The following is a 15,573-nucleotide window of genomic DNA, read 5'->3' as shown; positions in this document are numbered from 1 at the left end:
AGTGCCTCCAAATAGCGTTTGCTTTGGTTCACATCTGGGGTAGAGGGTGTGTGTGTGTGTGTGTGTGTGTGGCAGGTGGAATGAAGGGCAGGAGATGACGGACACATAATACCAACACATCCATCCACATACGTAGACCCCCGTTTCTCTGACCAGTTGGTTACTTTTGTTGACCACCATTAATCCTGACTCGATGCAGCATACCATTCAAACACTGACCTTTCAATGGGTAAAGACTTCAGTCATTGGCCTGTGTCGCTGCAAGAGAACCTTTATTCTTCAGTCCACAATGGCAGATACTTCCAAAAATGCACCTGCCCTTCCACTATTCCACCAGCCAGTTATGTGTTTCAAACACAATAGAAGTGATGGCTGGTGGCTGGTTAGGTGCCAAAGTGTCTAGTCTAATGGGCAAAATAACCAGCAACAGAAAATGTTTACCAGTATTTGACTACTGTTATTTCCCCACCCTAATTTCTGTTGTACAACCACACAAACATGGGTGTGTAAAATGGGCCAAGAGGACATAAACCTTAAAGGTTAAACAACGGAGTGTCTCGCTGTCTCCACTCTCCACCAGCAGTGAGAGCAGGATTATCCAAGAAAAGGACCTTGGAGATCAAGCTGAACAGAGACACCATGCAGAGAGCTCAGCAGTGCATGATCAGATTCACCACTGTAGCGTGCTTACACACCTTGCACAGAAACATCACATTTAAGCTGATGGAAACATGTGTCAAGCAAGCTAGGTACTTAATATAGTAGTCTTAACAAGGTGCTACGGTGATCTGGGAGATTCATAACCTAAACGTTCACAGGTGTGGTCCTTTCTTATCATGTGTCCGTTATCGAGGCATTGAAACCCCCTAAATGCCTGGCGTTTAAAGTAAATATACTGCAGGTCTCAATTGTAATACTGAAAACAGAACTTGTATAGGTACAACAAAAAAACAAACATGTTAGCCTTCATCATTGCAAGAACAGGAGATGTGCGGTCAACAACCATAGTCTCAATTATACAGACACTTCTTCCATTACCTGCTTCCCTCCCTCAGTCCTTATCGTTTAAATGATATGGCCTACCTGGACACGACGATGAGAATTGATATAAAACGCTGCACTGTTGCCTTGACCACCGCAACAGGGCCAAGGGTACACACATGATGATCAAAGTTCACCAAGTAACACCATGGCACTTAGTAAATACACAATACCACCATGGTACGTTAAACTGACTTAATCACTGTACCACTGGCATCCCAACCAAACTGACATAATCACTGTACCACTGGCATCCTAATCTCTCAAGAACAGATTCTGCTCTCCGCTTGAATCTGTCGGGGGGGTTCGTCATAACGTGTACGCACTGGCCTATAAGTGGGCGTGCCTTCAGATCAGGAAGCAGGCCGCGCTTTACCCAATCAAATGAAGTGGGCGGGATTTACTGTCTGTGCTCTCGCTTCCCACTGAAAACAAACGGAAACTCATTTAACAATAGCGTCCTCGGAGCAGACAAAACCACGGAAAGATATTCACATTTTAACTTGCTCTTTCATCATAGAAACAAGTGGGCTTATAACCAAAACGATCCATGTTCTCTGGGAGAAGTGGTGTTAGTGTTCCGTGTAGAAATATTGTTAGTGGGAATGAAAACATAGTCGCACCACCGGAAGTGAAAGGCTGAAGGCAGACCAAAACCCCGGTTTCCTTGCGCACGGGTGCTACATTGAGCACCCCCCAGAGCCAAGTGAAAGAGTAAAAAACAGCAGAGGGCGCTGTTTTTCCTTTTTTATTTGGCGATGGGTTCCCAGATTGCTGGCATCCCAACCAAACTGACATAATCACTGTACCACTGGCATCCCAACCAAACTGACATAATCACTGTACCACTGGCATCCCAACCAAACTGACATAATCACTATACCACTGGCATCCCAACCAAACTGACATAATCACTGTACCACTGGCATCCCAACCAAACTGACATAATCACTGTACCACTGGCATCCCAACCAAACTGACATAATCACTATAACACAGGGCGCCCGTTGGCCTAGCGGTCCAGGCGCATACCACATATAGGCTCTAATGCAGCCTGACGGCGTGTCGCGGGTTCGAATCCCGATCCCGATGACCTTTTCTGCGTGTCACTCCCCATCTCTCTCTCCTTGTTTCCTGTCTGTCTCCACAAAATACTATCAATAAAGGCATAAAAAAAGCCCCCAAAAATATATTTAAAAAAAAAAGAATCACTGTACCACTGGCATCCCAACTGTAACATTACTCCTTGAAATGTTATCATGATGGATATGACTGTCTGTATATAAAGTAGGATAGAAACAGACTGTGTGCTGCTCTATGGGCGACCTTAAACATTGAACACCTTGGTTCAGGGTTAATTACCTAAAGGATTTGAAACAGTGATGATGTTAATGATTTATTTACAGCACAGGAAGGCAGCATAAGTGAGAGCACTGTTCTACAATTAGCATGCAAAGAGCCAGGTGAAACCTGGCTTGTTGGGACTGTGTATACTTTATATTTTAAGAGCTGTCCTGTGTATAACACTAAGCTGATTAGCTAAGAATAACAGAGCCTGGGGCTTGCTGAGAAATAGACTACATGCAAGGCCAGCAGGAGAAAAAGACAACATCCATTCGTTGTATGTGTTGTTAGTAGTATGGTTCTGGCAAAACGATATCAATAGTCTGAGCTGAGCCCACCTCTCGCTTCCTAGGAACAGCAGAATAGTCCTCTTCCGGATCCTCCTCTCCTTGCGCGGGGTTGACGTTGGTGACCTCAGTGAAGTCTGAAACAGGCTCTATGAATTCTGGGGTGGACCGGCGGCCATAACGCTTACTGCCCTTTACAAACTTTGGCTGAATCACAGGCGAATCTAAAAACGAAATTAAATGGAATGACAATGAGTCTCTTAAGGAAATCCTAAAGGAATCCTAAGAAAACTTCTCAGAATCTAAGTCCATTAAACAAACAAATACATACAAAAACCTCAATATGCCTCAATATGCTCTTTGTCTTTGGAATGTCAAACAAAAGCCAGTCACAACCATGACGGTGTAACCAGCCGCTTAATTCAATTGGTTTTGGGCCTGAGCTTCTGGCTCTGTGCCTCAGTATATAGATTTACGGCTGAATCAGCGTGGTAGCTGTTCCACCAGTTCAGCCTTCACAATAAGCCTTCTCATCTTGGATGACATGTTGAGTGGATAACACCTCCCCAAAGTCAAATTAAACTGAAAGTGCCATGAGTTATAGACAGGATTAAGCCTATGACTTCTTGCTCTGTGCTTTTTTCCAGGTATACATAGTACCAGATGTTGTATAAATACAGGATTCAATGTAATTTGTTGAGTATGGACCACTGCACCTTACCTGGTTTAGGCAAGTCTTCTTCCTGTTTCGGTTGGGGCGCTTCGATACTCGGCGACAAAACCACAATCAGTGCATTCTTGAACTGGTCAAAGTCTACCTGTAAGGAAAATAAATGTTTGTACATTTAACTTTCATAACCATCATGAATGAGAGGATTCATTGGACATAATTATTACATTGCTGAATTTTGGTATGTGCAGCAAAGCAAAACATAACTAGGATTAAAGGAATAATAAAATCCTTCAAATTCCTAACATTGGATGCAATCCCCCTGGATGAAGGGTGGAGGCTGGGTGTCCCTGAGCGTCTGGGTGGGGGTTATCCAGCAGGGGGAGGCGGAGAGGGGAGGGAAGGTCACACTTCTCAAGAAGCAACAGCTGTTAACCCTGAATATGGAGATTTTCTTTGTGCGTCAAGGTTGGCGGCTGCTGGATTTTGGTGGGGGTTTACTCTTTTTGACTTCATTGTTGGATGTCGACAGTCCAAGCAAGAAGATCACTGTCCCTTTCCTAACATTAACAACCCCAAACCAACCCCGCGTGGAGGCCAAGGCAGAGGCCAAGGCAGAGACAATAGACATCCATCCATACGCACGCTTGCAGACAGAGAGATACCGATCCTGAGGTTTGTAGTTTAGCCTTTTTGAATATAGTGCATCCCTCCACTGAAAGACGATATCTAAGATCTGTTATAAAAGCTCCAGTACATGTACAACGCTCTGAACATACACTTAAGTCCATTTGTATAGAGTTTCCAAAATTCTCCCATATTAGTAAAAGGGGGGGGAAAATGATGTGAAGTGCCCTCAAAGAAATGCATCAGTGAATGGCCAGTTGCAGGCCTGGTTGTCTTGACGACAGACACCTGTGATGAGGGATGATGGGGCACAATTTCACTCCTCAACACGATGGCTAACAAAGCACCGAAATCCTGGAGACACAAAGACCCGGAGCAACAAAGACCTAAGAGCTGGAGTGGCTAACATGGGTCTCTGCCAAATTCAGGACACAATGAAGACCCTGCACACAGTCACATTCACATGTTGAAATATGAAACGTAACAATGAGCAAATATTCTCTTTGAGCAAACTATTTTAGTTCAAAGGCTGCAATGGACCATTTACGTACATGATTTTGTACGTAAATGGCGCAGGGACAGACAACTTTCAGCACAGTTTCGCAATGTGTTTAGATGAGGAGAGCTGCACAATTAATCATTTATGACCGTGTGATGTCAGATTCAACAAGGAACAACCGTAGTACAGAAAAACAATCATATTAAAACATCAACAAAACAAAAACAGTAACCATGCTGACAGTGCTTTGCAGAGCTTTGGTCTTAGTCTTACCCTGCCAGTGAGGTGGTCTTCATTCTGGATCAGGGCCTGGAGAAGGGCAGGGGTGGCATCGCCCAGGTGAAGGGACTGGCAGAGGTCAGACAGCTCCTCTGGGGAGAGTGACCCAGTGCCGCTGGCATCGAAACCGTTAAAAACTTCTTTTAGGCGCTCCTCATACTGGTCCTGCTCCTGGGCGTCATCCATCCCCCAGGACAGCACCCTGCCCTGAACATGAATAACATGATAAAGAGTGAATGATAGCCTGTTTTAGACAGATTTTAGTTGTTTCATTGTAAAGCCTAGCTTGTGACTTATGTTGAGTTCAAAATAAAGAAAGCTTAAATTCCAAGGTCGCTGACCTTGGAATCATACTAATTAAATCATACTAAAGACAACATGTAAAGCAAGAGTCAATTCCACAGCTAACAGACACATCCAATCACAGGTAATAATAAAGCAAGGCACTTACAAGCAGGATAGAAATGTCCATATCAAGTTCCTTGGGGCACCCTTATCTGTGACGGGCACTGAGTGTTTGATCTACTGTACTACCACATTGCATTGCAGTGGCATTACTTAGAACGGAGCGAGTGGGGAGGCTTTCTCTAATCCAATTAGTTAGTACGATTAGACAATGAGGTTGAGGGGCACCCTGGTGGCTCACCTGGTATAGCATGTACCATATCAAGTCTAAGTCCCTGCCGCAGCTGACCGGGGTTTGAATCTGACCCAAGGCCCTTTGGTACTTGACATCCCCTCTCTCTCCTGCCTTTCTTGTCTCTCTACTCACTGTCAGATAAAGCAGAAACTGCCTGGGTGGAAAAAAGACAATCTGGTTAATTGCTTGGTGCCAGATATGGTTCCGGTGTCGTATACCAAAAATAGCCGATCTACACGCTCACATGTTGTGATGATGCTACGTGTTGTGAGCTTGTAGATCCTACCATTTTCGGTGTGTGACAAGGCTCGAAAAGTAAATTATAAATCAGGCATTACTTTAATAATATGCCACCCCCTCAGACTCACAGACACAAACATTTCTCCAACTATAACATGCAGCCAAAGTATTTATCCATCTATCCGAAGATTTTCTCTTATGATCATTCTAGCATCAGAGAATATTGTCTAGGGCTGGCTCTATGCCACTGACCCCAGTGACAACATTACAGTTGTGACAAATTTTTGTTTGAGAAGTAAGTATGAGCCACCTATGCCAACATTGAGTGACAGCATCAGTTACAGATGGGCGTATGTCACCATGGGATCATGAGGCCCCAGTATACTGTACATGAACAAGACTGAGTCAAATAACGGCGTGGCTTCCATGTGGATGTCTGAATTCATGTGGTCAGTCTGTGACATCGGTCGTATGTCATCAGCAGTACTATCTCCATATATGGGCAAGGTTTCACCCCAATGTGACTGCCATTGACATCCATTAATAATATTAGTTTTTAAAAGTTACATATTTCAAGAAATACAAAACTTGGCAGAGTTACTTCCTTGGCCTACAGGCATGCATAAGCATAAGCAGTTTCAGAGATTAGCCCCCCGACAGACTCACAGACCCTCTTCTAGATGGGCCAGTGCCATACCATAAAAATCTGGACACTGTACATCATCCACACACTGACGTACTGGTTGCTTTTGCACTTCTGTGACCAAATGGGTATAAATACTTAACCTATAAGACAAAACTGCGTCACAACATCAATATTTGCTGTGGGCGTGTACATGCATAGATAATCAAATAACAAGTTTCATTTCTGGCATTTCTGGTTTTGTAATGTTAACTTATATACACACTAGCAGTGTAGATTGCAAATCGTTTTCTTTATTTTGCCAGAATAGAATTAGTCATTACTGTCTCACACCATGGTGGAAATACTTTGAAAGACCTGCGTAATGACTTAAGAGGTTAATCTCTTTTAAGAGTGATGAGAGTGTTTGCATTATGCAAAGGTCAGCTCAACTACTTTTTAGGGAAGGCTTTTTGCCAACTTTGGCAATGACATAACTCACTATACCTGGTAGGCATACATATAGCCTAAATAAACATGACTGGAAATAGCAATGTCACAGAAGGTGCTGCTTTGTTGCAGAGAGTTTAAGAGGATATTTCTGAATTGTCAGGCTATATTTTACAGTGTACTTCCCTACAGACAGTATGGCATATCATTTATAGTAATTACAAATAATCTACTTTCAAGATTATGCTACCTTTGTAATTTGAACACTAACATGTTCCCCACTTCATTCACTTGATTAACTCACTGACAACTGCATCAATAATATTATGATTTGTGCATTTTGCCACCTTTGCAACGTAAAGGTTGATATTCCTCAACAGCATTTTTTAATTAACTCCAAAAAGCATTATTTCAATAATCCTAGCAGCTGCAGTATGAGAGCAGCACTACAGCCGCTTACAGATTTATGTATTTTCTTTGCTATTTTGCTTCTAAATTCTATAATCAAAGCACCCATCTCTTTCCTCCCTGCTTTAACAGCTGCTCTTTGTCAGTGACGTGGCCATCGCTCAGTGTTGCGTCAGGTGTCCCCCCACCACACCCCAGACTTGGGGTGCTCATTCAACGTGGACAATGGGCAGAGAGTAATCAGTATTCTGCATCTGCACATTTCAACAAATAATCAAATGCACAGAGCTTCACGTCTCAGCAGTGCAACAGGCTTTAAAACATAGCCTAATGATCTATAACTATGAAACACTAAGTTGAGTCTTCTGAAGGAACGAATAAGAAATAACAAATCTGGGAAAATAAACTCAAAACATGACTTAAAACACAGAGTGAGGTGTTTGGGGATTTGCACATTTCTAAAGGCTACATTTTCACTATTTTTTCAGCACTTATCTCACATTGTGCAAATTGCAACACACAAGAAATAGTTCCTTAATGAACATTTCCCTTCCCCTTTCTTGCTTCCTTGAGAAATGTTTGAAATCTATCAGTTCAGCAGGGAATCAAAATGACACTTGTTTATCCCAAATGTTACATCACTGCAGTTACTTGATACCAATTGTTTCTGCTTTTCATTCAGTCAATTGGCTGTCTTGGTGCAGCCACCACAGTGGAATGACAGCTGTCGCTTAGAATCAGGACAGAACAGGTCAAGAGGAAGAGGTTAATCCTGACACCTGCTGCAAGTCCAACATTCACTTATGATTGTGCATTTATCACAACGATTCATCACAATCATTCCTACCAGGTGCCCGACTGAACTGTAGATTCATGTTAGAGACATCTTAAATATACCAGGAGTCTTTCCATAAAACTGCATTGTGTGTTAGATGCAAAATGTCTTAATAATATAATATTGACATGAATGAGAGATGTCATCCTTGACATGAATATCAAGAATCGAGAATATGTCATCCATATCCATCAATAGCCTATAACACATTTATAGGCTACACACCATTGCCATATCATTTGCCACCAAAGGGAGCTGCATTACAGGGAATCACGTGAATAGGTTTTGATGATGCACATTGTCACATATCATATAAGAAGTCACAATGTAACATGTGATCACTGTAGTCACTGACCGTTTACAGCATGTTGTCAAAATCAATGCAGGTCTACAAAGTACAACACTGACTGCAGATTAGAAAACTCTACATCAGTAGCCTATTTAATGAATGAAAAAGTGGTTCTTAAAGTAGACCTACTATAACTTATAGTGGTTTATACTTATAGTCTATAAGTATAAACCATTGGTTCTCAAAGTGGGGTCCTTGGGGGGGTACCAAGCTAAATCCATAAAAAAACAGATTTTATACTTTGGCTATTCAGAAATAGGAGATATACACGTTCGTGACGCGCTATGAGCTTGTAGATCTGCCATTTTTGAAAAGTCCATGGCACAAAATATTTTTGAGACGGGGGTCCGCAGCCAAATACATATCATTTTGGGGGTCCTGGTCCTTGACATGAAAAAAAGTTTGAGAACCACTGGTATAATAAACTAATCAGAACATCCATGTGAAAGTAATGGGCTCCATGCAGGCTAATTATCCTGCTGGCACACAGTAAAAGCGGCATGGCTGGAGGGAAGACAGCCGAGCTTACTAACTGTTCACATCCTCCTATCCACTTTGAACCCAATGACGAGCAAAAAGACATTCTGCAAGTAAAGAAATATGGTTAGTTAAGAATAGATAATAAACACTCACCGAACTCTCTGGAAGTGTAATGTTCCCGTTTTCTGCCTGAAATGTTGAGGGACCAGGGTTTTGAAAAGTTTTATATTTTCTCCATAATAGCCTAATGTCGCGAGTCCCTTGCAGGAATCCACTCCAGAAAGTCAGTAATTAGTTCCGATATAGATCAGATGTTCCTGGATGGATGGAAACACACCGTTGTTGTTGCTATTAATGTTCGATAACGGCTTTGTGGAGTCCGCTGATGCTGCTGCTGCATCTTGTAGCGGGTTTTGAAAAGCTCTTGGAGGAAGGGGCGGTGCGAGCAGGAGCCTGACTTCTTGTAGTGGCCACTGTCCATTCCATAGCGTGTCCAACAGACTCCACTCTCTCAGTCTCTAGCACAGTGGTTCTCAAACTTTTTCATGTCAAGGACCCCCAAATTGACACTTATTTGCCCGCAGAACCCCATTTCAAAAGATATGCCAGGGACCCCCATAAGAGAAGATTTTTTACGGCGCTAGCAGTGATTTTCAACCATTTTAATTTCAAGGACCCCCAGTTTGACATGCATTAGGGCTACACAGACCCCCATTTAATGGCATTTCTATCACTTGGACCGCAATTTATATTGTAAAATCTATGTCAATTTAACTCTGAGAGTGTACAAATCGGGTCCATTTGGTTCCATTTGTACACTCTCAGAGTTACAGACCCATAAGGATCCATTTGGTGCCTAATCTATCAATTAGCTGGGGACCCCCTGGAACTCCCTCAAGGACCCCTGGGGGTCCCCGGACCCCACTTTGAGAACCAATGCTCTAGCAGCGGTGGAAGCTCAGATATTTTACTAATAAATATAGATATAAATATAATAATATAAAAATACTCTGTTACGAATAGAAGACCTTCAAAATGTAAAGTAAGTGAAAAGTAAAAGTACTAAAATGTTTGAAAATAGCAACGCACAATGTGACGCATTGTGAGCTTGTAGATCGGCTATTTTCAAATAGCCTATGTATAGTATAAAATAGGGCTAAAGTGGTTAATGCATGTTTTATAATATAGTATTATTTATATCTGCAAAGTAACTAGTTACTAAAGTTTTCAAATAATTGTAGTGGAGTAAAAGTACAATATTTGTCTCTGAGATGTAGTGAAATAAAAGTATTGAAAATTGGAAATACTCCACCAAAGTAAAAAATACATCAAAATTGTACTTAAGTACAGTATGAGTACATGTACTTAGTTACTTTACACCACTGCTCTCTCTGGGCCCTAGAGTGGCGTCAACTAGAACTACTAGGGTCCTAGCTCTGGTCCACGAACTCCTTCTAGGGCCTTGGGCCAGAAGTTCCAGAACTATTAGGGTCCCAGAAACCAGCCCTGTGGTTCGAAGTCAACTAAATAAATAATGAGATAAAGATGACATGTCTTCACATTTCTGCATCTCGATTCAATAAAATGGCAGTGGTGGTTCTCAAGCATCAATTGGGGTCCGGGGACCCCAGGAGTCATTGGAGGGGTTTAAATAGATAGTGAAATTTCCTTTTTCCCACCACATATTTTGGAAGTTACAACACAAAGAGTATGTTCCAATGCCATTTGTGTACTACGTCATCAAGCACATAAATTATTTTCCAAATATGTAATTTATTTGAGCTGAGGAATGTAGCAAATACTGTCACAGTCTGTCTGTCTGTCTGTCTGTCTGTCTGTCTGTCTGTCTGTGTCTGTTTACTGTTAGCCTATGTATTGTGTATTCTGGACACAGGGTCTTCTTTAGCTCTGGTCCTATAAATGTTGTACACTGAATGCTAACAACAATGCACCTCATTGTTCATGAGAGATTACAAATGGGCCGGGTTCTCTCGAGTGCCCAGTTCTCTCCGGACTCCCGTTTTTTCTTTTTTCTTCTTCTTTTTTTCCCCTCCGGACTCCCGTTAAACTTGACTGCTTGGTTATAGTGACGTCACACTTCCGGTTTGAGAAGTTATTTTCTCTTTCTTATGAGGAAGTCGTATGGTTATCAAGCTGTTTCTTTTTGATACTGAAGTCCTGACTTATGTCGAAACAACGTCTGCCCTTAATAAAATGTATATTAGTATTGCAGGGTTTGTTTTGTTTGGGTAATTATGATGAAACATTGTGTTGAATTAGCCATGAATCACACGACGGACGTCTGTCACGACCGTCATGGATGAACTTCAACCTGGTGTTTGCACTTTCTCCATTTACGTCCCGTACATCTACATAAACGTTCAGATGTCAAATATAAAGTGCTTAACCCATGGCCATGGATGTTGTAATTCTGTACGGGCCCGCAGAAGTATCTTCCTTATTGTTAAATAAAAAGCATGTAATCCGATCGGTGGCCATTTTCTCCTAGTTATAATGTATCAGAGTGCAGTACAGCTCCCAACCGATAGGGCACGAGCTTGAAATCAAGGAGGAAGTACGGGGAAAATGGCCACCGATCGGATTAAAATGCTTTTTATTAAACAATACAAAAGATACGGGTATTTCTGTGGGCCCGAACATTATTTTAACATCCGTAGCCATGGGGTAAGCACTTTATATTTGAAATTTGAACGTTTATATAGATGTACGGGCTGTAAATGGAGAAAAAGCAAACACCAGGTTGAAGTTCACCCATGACTGTCATGATATGAATATGACTCGAGCCAGTTGCTGCAGAGGGAAAAGTGTGACCTGATTTCACTCGGTCACGTTCATGTTTACAGGAAGAGAACTCAGCACAGCCACAGTCTAGTCTCTCTCTCTCTCAAAACAGACGAGATCTTTGGACAACAGGACAGATTTCTTGGTTGATGAAACGTTTTGGTCGGTGTAAAGAATGAAGCGGGCCATTATATATCTGACTACCGTCTATGTTTCTGTTCCTGTTCTTCTCTACCTGTTTCCGTGGATACTGGGACATATCATATATTGCCACCTGTGTAAGCTCTGTTTTTCTGTCAGTGTCATTTAACAATACAAAGTAGACATATCAACCTATATACTAGGCTCACAATGTTTAAATAGACCGCATGAATCATGAGTTGGTTGCATGAATCATTCTCTGGCCTAGCCCTGAAACATGACTGTCATAAGCCTCATGTGAACCATGGCTATCTCTGGCCATGATTCTGAATCATTCTGTTGTGTTGGCTGACAACAGTGTTACTCTCTTAATCTTATGAAAATAAATGTAATCAAACCAACGTGCAATTGAAAATGTGCTTGCACAGAAGATCTGCACATACCATAGAAAAGTAGAATTTGATTTGGCTTTGATGTGCTTTCTTTTATTAGCTTTTATTTTATTCTGTCCACAGTGAGGTTTCCTGTCTTTGTTGACCTTGGCCAGCCTGAGAAGATACTGAACCACACATGCAACCTCTACCTTACCACTGAGGAGGGTGTCTCAGTTGGTGTATGGTCAGTTAGCCTTGACGACCTTGCAGGATTATGGAAAGGCTCAAATGTAACTTAGATAGCATGTTATGTAGACAGATGCCAGGTCATTGTTGACCTGGCATCCTATAGTGTGTATAGTTTCAATGTAGGCTGATGATAGGTTATTTGTTTACGTATGTATTCGTTATTATTAGATTATTGGTTTACTTATGTATTACTTTATTCATAGATTACTATTTCTATGCATTTGATGTATTATTGATGTATTATGATGTATTATGTCGCTCTGGATTAAGAGCGTCTGCTAAATGTCTAAACTGTAAACTGTAAACTGTCAGATCATAATATCATGGTTTTGAACACAGAGGGTGTAAAAATTGACCCAAATGGACTGGGTCCATTTAGCACTGAGGATTTTACTGTGTATCTATGCCTCACTACACATTATATATTTGGTGGTGGATGCTTTAACCTGTGGGTTTTTCAAGCCTTTGTGGGAACAGAGACCCTTACTGGCATTGTTATTTCCACGTTTTAGCTATAGTACACAGTCAAATCCTTAGTAATCATTTAACTCATAGAGAGAGTACAAATGGACCATTTGGTTCAATTTGTACACTGTGTTAAATTGTCACTAAATATTTTACTGTGTACTGAGCTACAAAGCCACTCCTCACTCTCTCTCCATTTGTCTCTCTTAGGCATACACTTCCCATCAGCCAATGGGAAGAGGCCGCGGAGAAAGGCCCAGAGTGGTACAGGGAGGCGCTGGGAGATGGCCAACCTGTTATTATCTATCTCCATGGCAACTTGGGAACCAGGTGGGACCAGCATGGAAGAAAAGAGACCCTTGAATAGATTTCTAATAGTGTCTAGTGGGTATTGCATGATGCCTCAACACCCTGGGTTTATCCATAGACACCACACTCATGGAGATGCATGGGTCATGCAAATGTTCTGTTGTTTGTGTTGATTTTGTCATTGTCCTTATTTATAGGGCGATATATCACAGAGTAGAGCTGGTGAAGGTGTGATTTTAAATTTAACACAAGTTTCATGATTAAATGTCATTACATTTTTGATAATGTGTTGGGTAAATGATAATTTGTCTTTTTATGCATTTTTTTTGCAGAAATTAAGTGCTGCAGGTTATCACGTGCTCTCTTTAGACTATAGAGGTAAATACTTGTTCTAACTTTGATACGTAACAGGAGCACAGTTACACTTTGAGAATGTGATCAAAGTGGAATTTATACATACGCAGGCATACACATGTATCTATCGGCAGTCCTGGTAGAATTTGATGCTGTCATCACAAGTCATGATTCTGAGGGGTCCTAATTAATTATTTCGAAGGTTTTGGTGATTCCAGTGGGGAACCCAGTGAGGCTGGCCTGACCACTGATGCCCTCTACCTGTACCAGTGGGCAAAGCAACACAGCAGAGGTGGTCCGGTCTGTCTGTGGGGACATTCCCTTGGTACTGGGTGAGTGCATGTCTTCTAGTTATTTTTGTTGAGAAGTTAATTAATTATTGCCTACCATTCATACCAATGAATAGTAAATATACAAAAGTTGGAAAGGTAATTAAATTAGTCATCATTCATCATCATACTCATTATCAGATTTATTTTGTCTGCAGGGTGGCAACCAATACTGCACTGAAAGTACAAGAACATGGTGAGCTTGTGTTTCTTAAAGGCAGATACAACTATTAAGTGTTTGCAACAACTGAAACAAACTAACAAAGAAAAAAACATTTCATCAACATAATGGAACATTTTGGTTAAAAGTGCACTTCAATACTTAAAAGAGAAAACTCCACTATAGAATAAAGCTCCAGGGTACAAAATGCATTATCTAGTCTGTATTCTTTGCTTCCTGATTTTTCAGGGTAATTGATTATTCATGCAATGTATGAACATGTGTCTCACCATTTCCTTTCATATAGGGTCACTTGTTGATGCTATAATTCTTGAAGCCCCATTCACAAGAATTGGGGAAGTTGTAACCAACCATCCTGCCTGTAAGGTGAAATATTTCTGTGGCATTCTTTGTTTTTCTGTCTGCAGCCCTCAGGCTATTTACCAATTCACTGTATTACTGCACTAAAACACAGATGTCTTCATTTCCGCTTTTCAAAAGAGCAGCTTGTACAAACTGACTGTCTGCAAACACAGACATGACTATTTCACTTTTGTTTCTTGAAAGGGATCAAGTTTATTCCTTTTATATTCTGCAAGTATTTGTATATCACTACATAAATACTTGTTAACAATATCTACCTTCTTTTCAGCTGTACATGTTCCTTCCAGGTTTCGAGAGCCTGATTTGGAACATCTTAGAAATGAATAACATAGTATTGGCTAATGATAAAAAGTAAGTATTTTATGATAAAATTATCCATATCTGATTGCACAGTTGACCTGCGGGACAAATATCCTATAGGGTAATACTGTAGGTCACAATTAAGACAATGATGTTGCTGAATGGATATTACAGCTTTATGAACATGCTGTGTTCAGTTTTTTTGTCAAATCCATCTATGTCCATTATTGAAAACATGTCTTTCCTCTATTTCTGTACAGTTTAATGACTTTGTACAGTCCACTCCTGCTGCTACATGCAGAAGATGATGATGTTGTTCCCCATCACATGGGACAGAAGGTAGTATATATGAATTTGTACACAAAAAAATAATTTGATTACGTTTTGTACCTAGTAGTTTTCTAAGTAACTTGCATCATGTAATTGTAATGGATGTCTTTATCTACATGAAGTAAGTACATTCATCATGGCTGGCTGTGTAGGGGGATTGCAAATCATACAATTCAGTATAAATTAGCGATTACATTCCTTTGCATTTGTGTCCCCAGCTATACCAAATATCACTGCAGGCCCAAAAAGAACGTGATGTAAAGGATCATGTTCAAATGGTGTCCTACAGTGCAAGTCATAAATATTCACACAACAACATCTACCTGGATCCCAATCTGTTGACTGTAGTCAAGTAAGTTACTGATCAAGACCATTTCTATTTACATTTAACATGTACCTCAGTAGAGTAGTATTAATAATTTATGTTACTATTTTCTTTTTGCCCGTCACTACAGGGAATTTTTGCAGAACCTGGAAGGATGAACTTCCATTTCAAGAGAATGGTATCTGTCTGGCAGTGTTTGTCTCTCATGTAGCTGAAATATGACAAACGGGATGTTGTGAAGCTCACGTTGCATAGTACTTCTCCTGAAAACCGTAATAGA

At 41.0% G+C, this 15,573-nt stretch overlaps 2 protein-coding genes across 6 annotated transcripts in view; one reads left to right on the top strand and one right to left on the bottom strand.

The window, feature by feature from the left end:
- nin (ninein (GSK3B interacting protein)) overlaps positions 1-9,172 on the bottom strand; it is a 31,786-nt gene extending 22,614 nt beyond the window's left edge. For all 4 annotated transcript variants that reach the window (XM_080414890.1, XM_080414892.1, XM_080414891.1 and 1 more), the window contains exons 1-4: positions 8,925-9,172; positions 4,742-4,954; positions 3,394-3,490; positions 2,724-2,896 (exon numbers count right to left, since the gene is read on the bottom strand). In XM_080414890.1, the coding sequence (XP_080271016.1) occupies positions 2,724-2,896; positions 3,394-3,490; positions 4,742-4,933 (462 nt within the window). In that variant the 5' untranslated portion in view covers positions 4,934-4,954; positions 8,925-9,172. The remainder of the gene's footprint in view (positions 1-2,723; positions 2,897-3,393; positions 3,491-4,741; positions 4,955-8,924) is intronic.
- Positions 9,173-11,628: 2,456 nt separating this feature from the next.
- Positions 11,629-15,561, top strand: LOC308074341 (lysophosphatidylserine lipase ABHD12-like). Of its 2 annotated transcripts, none has more exons than XM_080413756.1 (12): positions 11,629-11,735; positions 12,230-12,332; positions 13,013-13,132; positions 13,309-13,339; positions 13,444-13,489; positions 13,668-13,797; positions 13,953-13,990; positions 14,262-14,341; positions 14,607-14,689; positions 14,899-14,977; positions 15,187-15,320; positions 15,424-15,561. In XM_080413756.1, the coding sequence occupies exons 1-12, from the start codon at positions 11,723-11,725 to the stop codon at positions 15,449-15,451; spliced, it is 885 nt and encodes a 294-aa protein (XP_080269882.1). In that variant the 5' UTR covers positions 11,629-11,722; the 3' UTR covers positions 15,452-15,561. The 2 variants fall into 2 exon arrangements, with proteins under 2 accessions (XP_080269882.1, XP_080269881.1); XM_080413755.1 differs by having other exon boundaries at positions 11,629-11,851.
- The last annotated feature ends 12 nt before the right edge of the window (positions 15,562-15,573 follow it).

Source organism: Gymnoscopelus braueri (assembly GCF_963280865.1).
Source record: "Gymnoscopelus braueri genome assembly, chromosome: 19".
Classification (NCBI taxonomy): domain Eukaryota; kingdom Metazoa; phylum Chordata; class Actinopteri; order Myctophiformes; family Myctophidae; genus Gymnoscopelus; species Gymnoscopelus braueri.
This window is presented reverse-complemented; position numbering and strand designations above follow the sequence as displayed.

What these genes read in the sequence shown, in the direction of transcription:
- LOC308074341 (XM_080413755.1), top strand. Translation starts at nt 11,749, where the DNA reads ATGAAGCGGGCCATTATATATCTGACTACCGTCTATGTTTCTGTTCCT. An exon ending in CATGGCAACTTGGGAACCAG is followed by an intron (nt 13,133 to 13,308) that starts GTGGGACCAGCA and finishes CCTTATTTATAG; the next exon opens with GGCGATATATCACAGAGTAG. An exon ending in GCTCTCTTTAGACTATAGAG is followed by an intron (nt 13,490 to 13,667) that starts GTAAATACTTGT and finishes ATTATTTCGAAG; the next exon opens with GTTTTGGTGATTCCAGTGGG.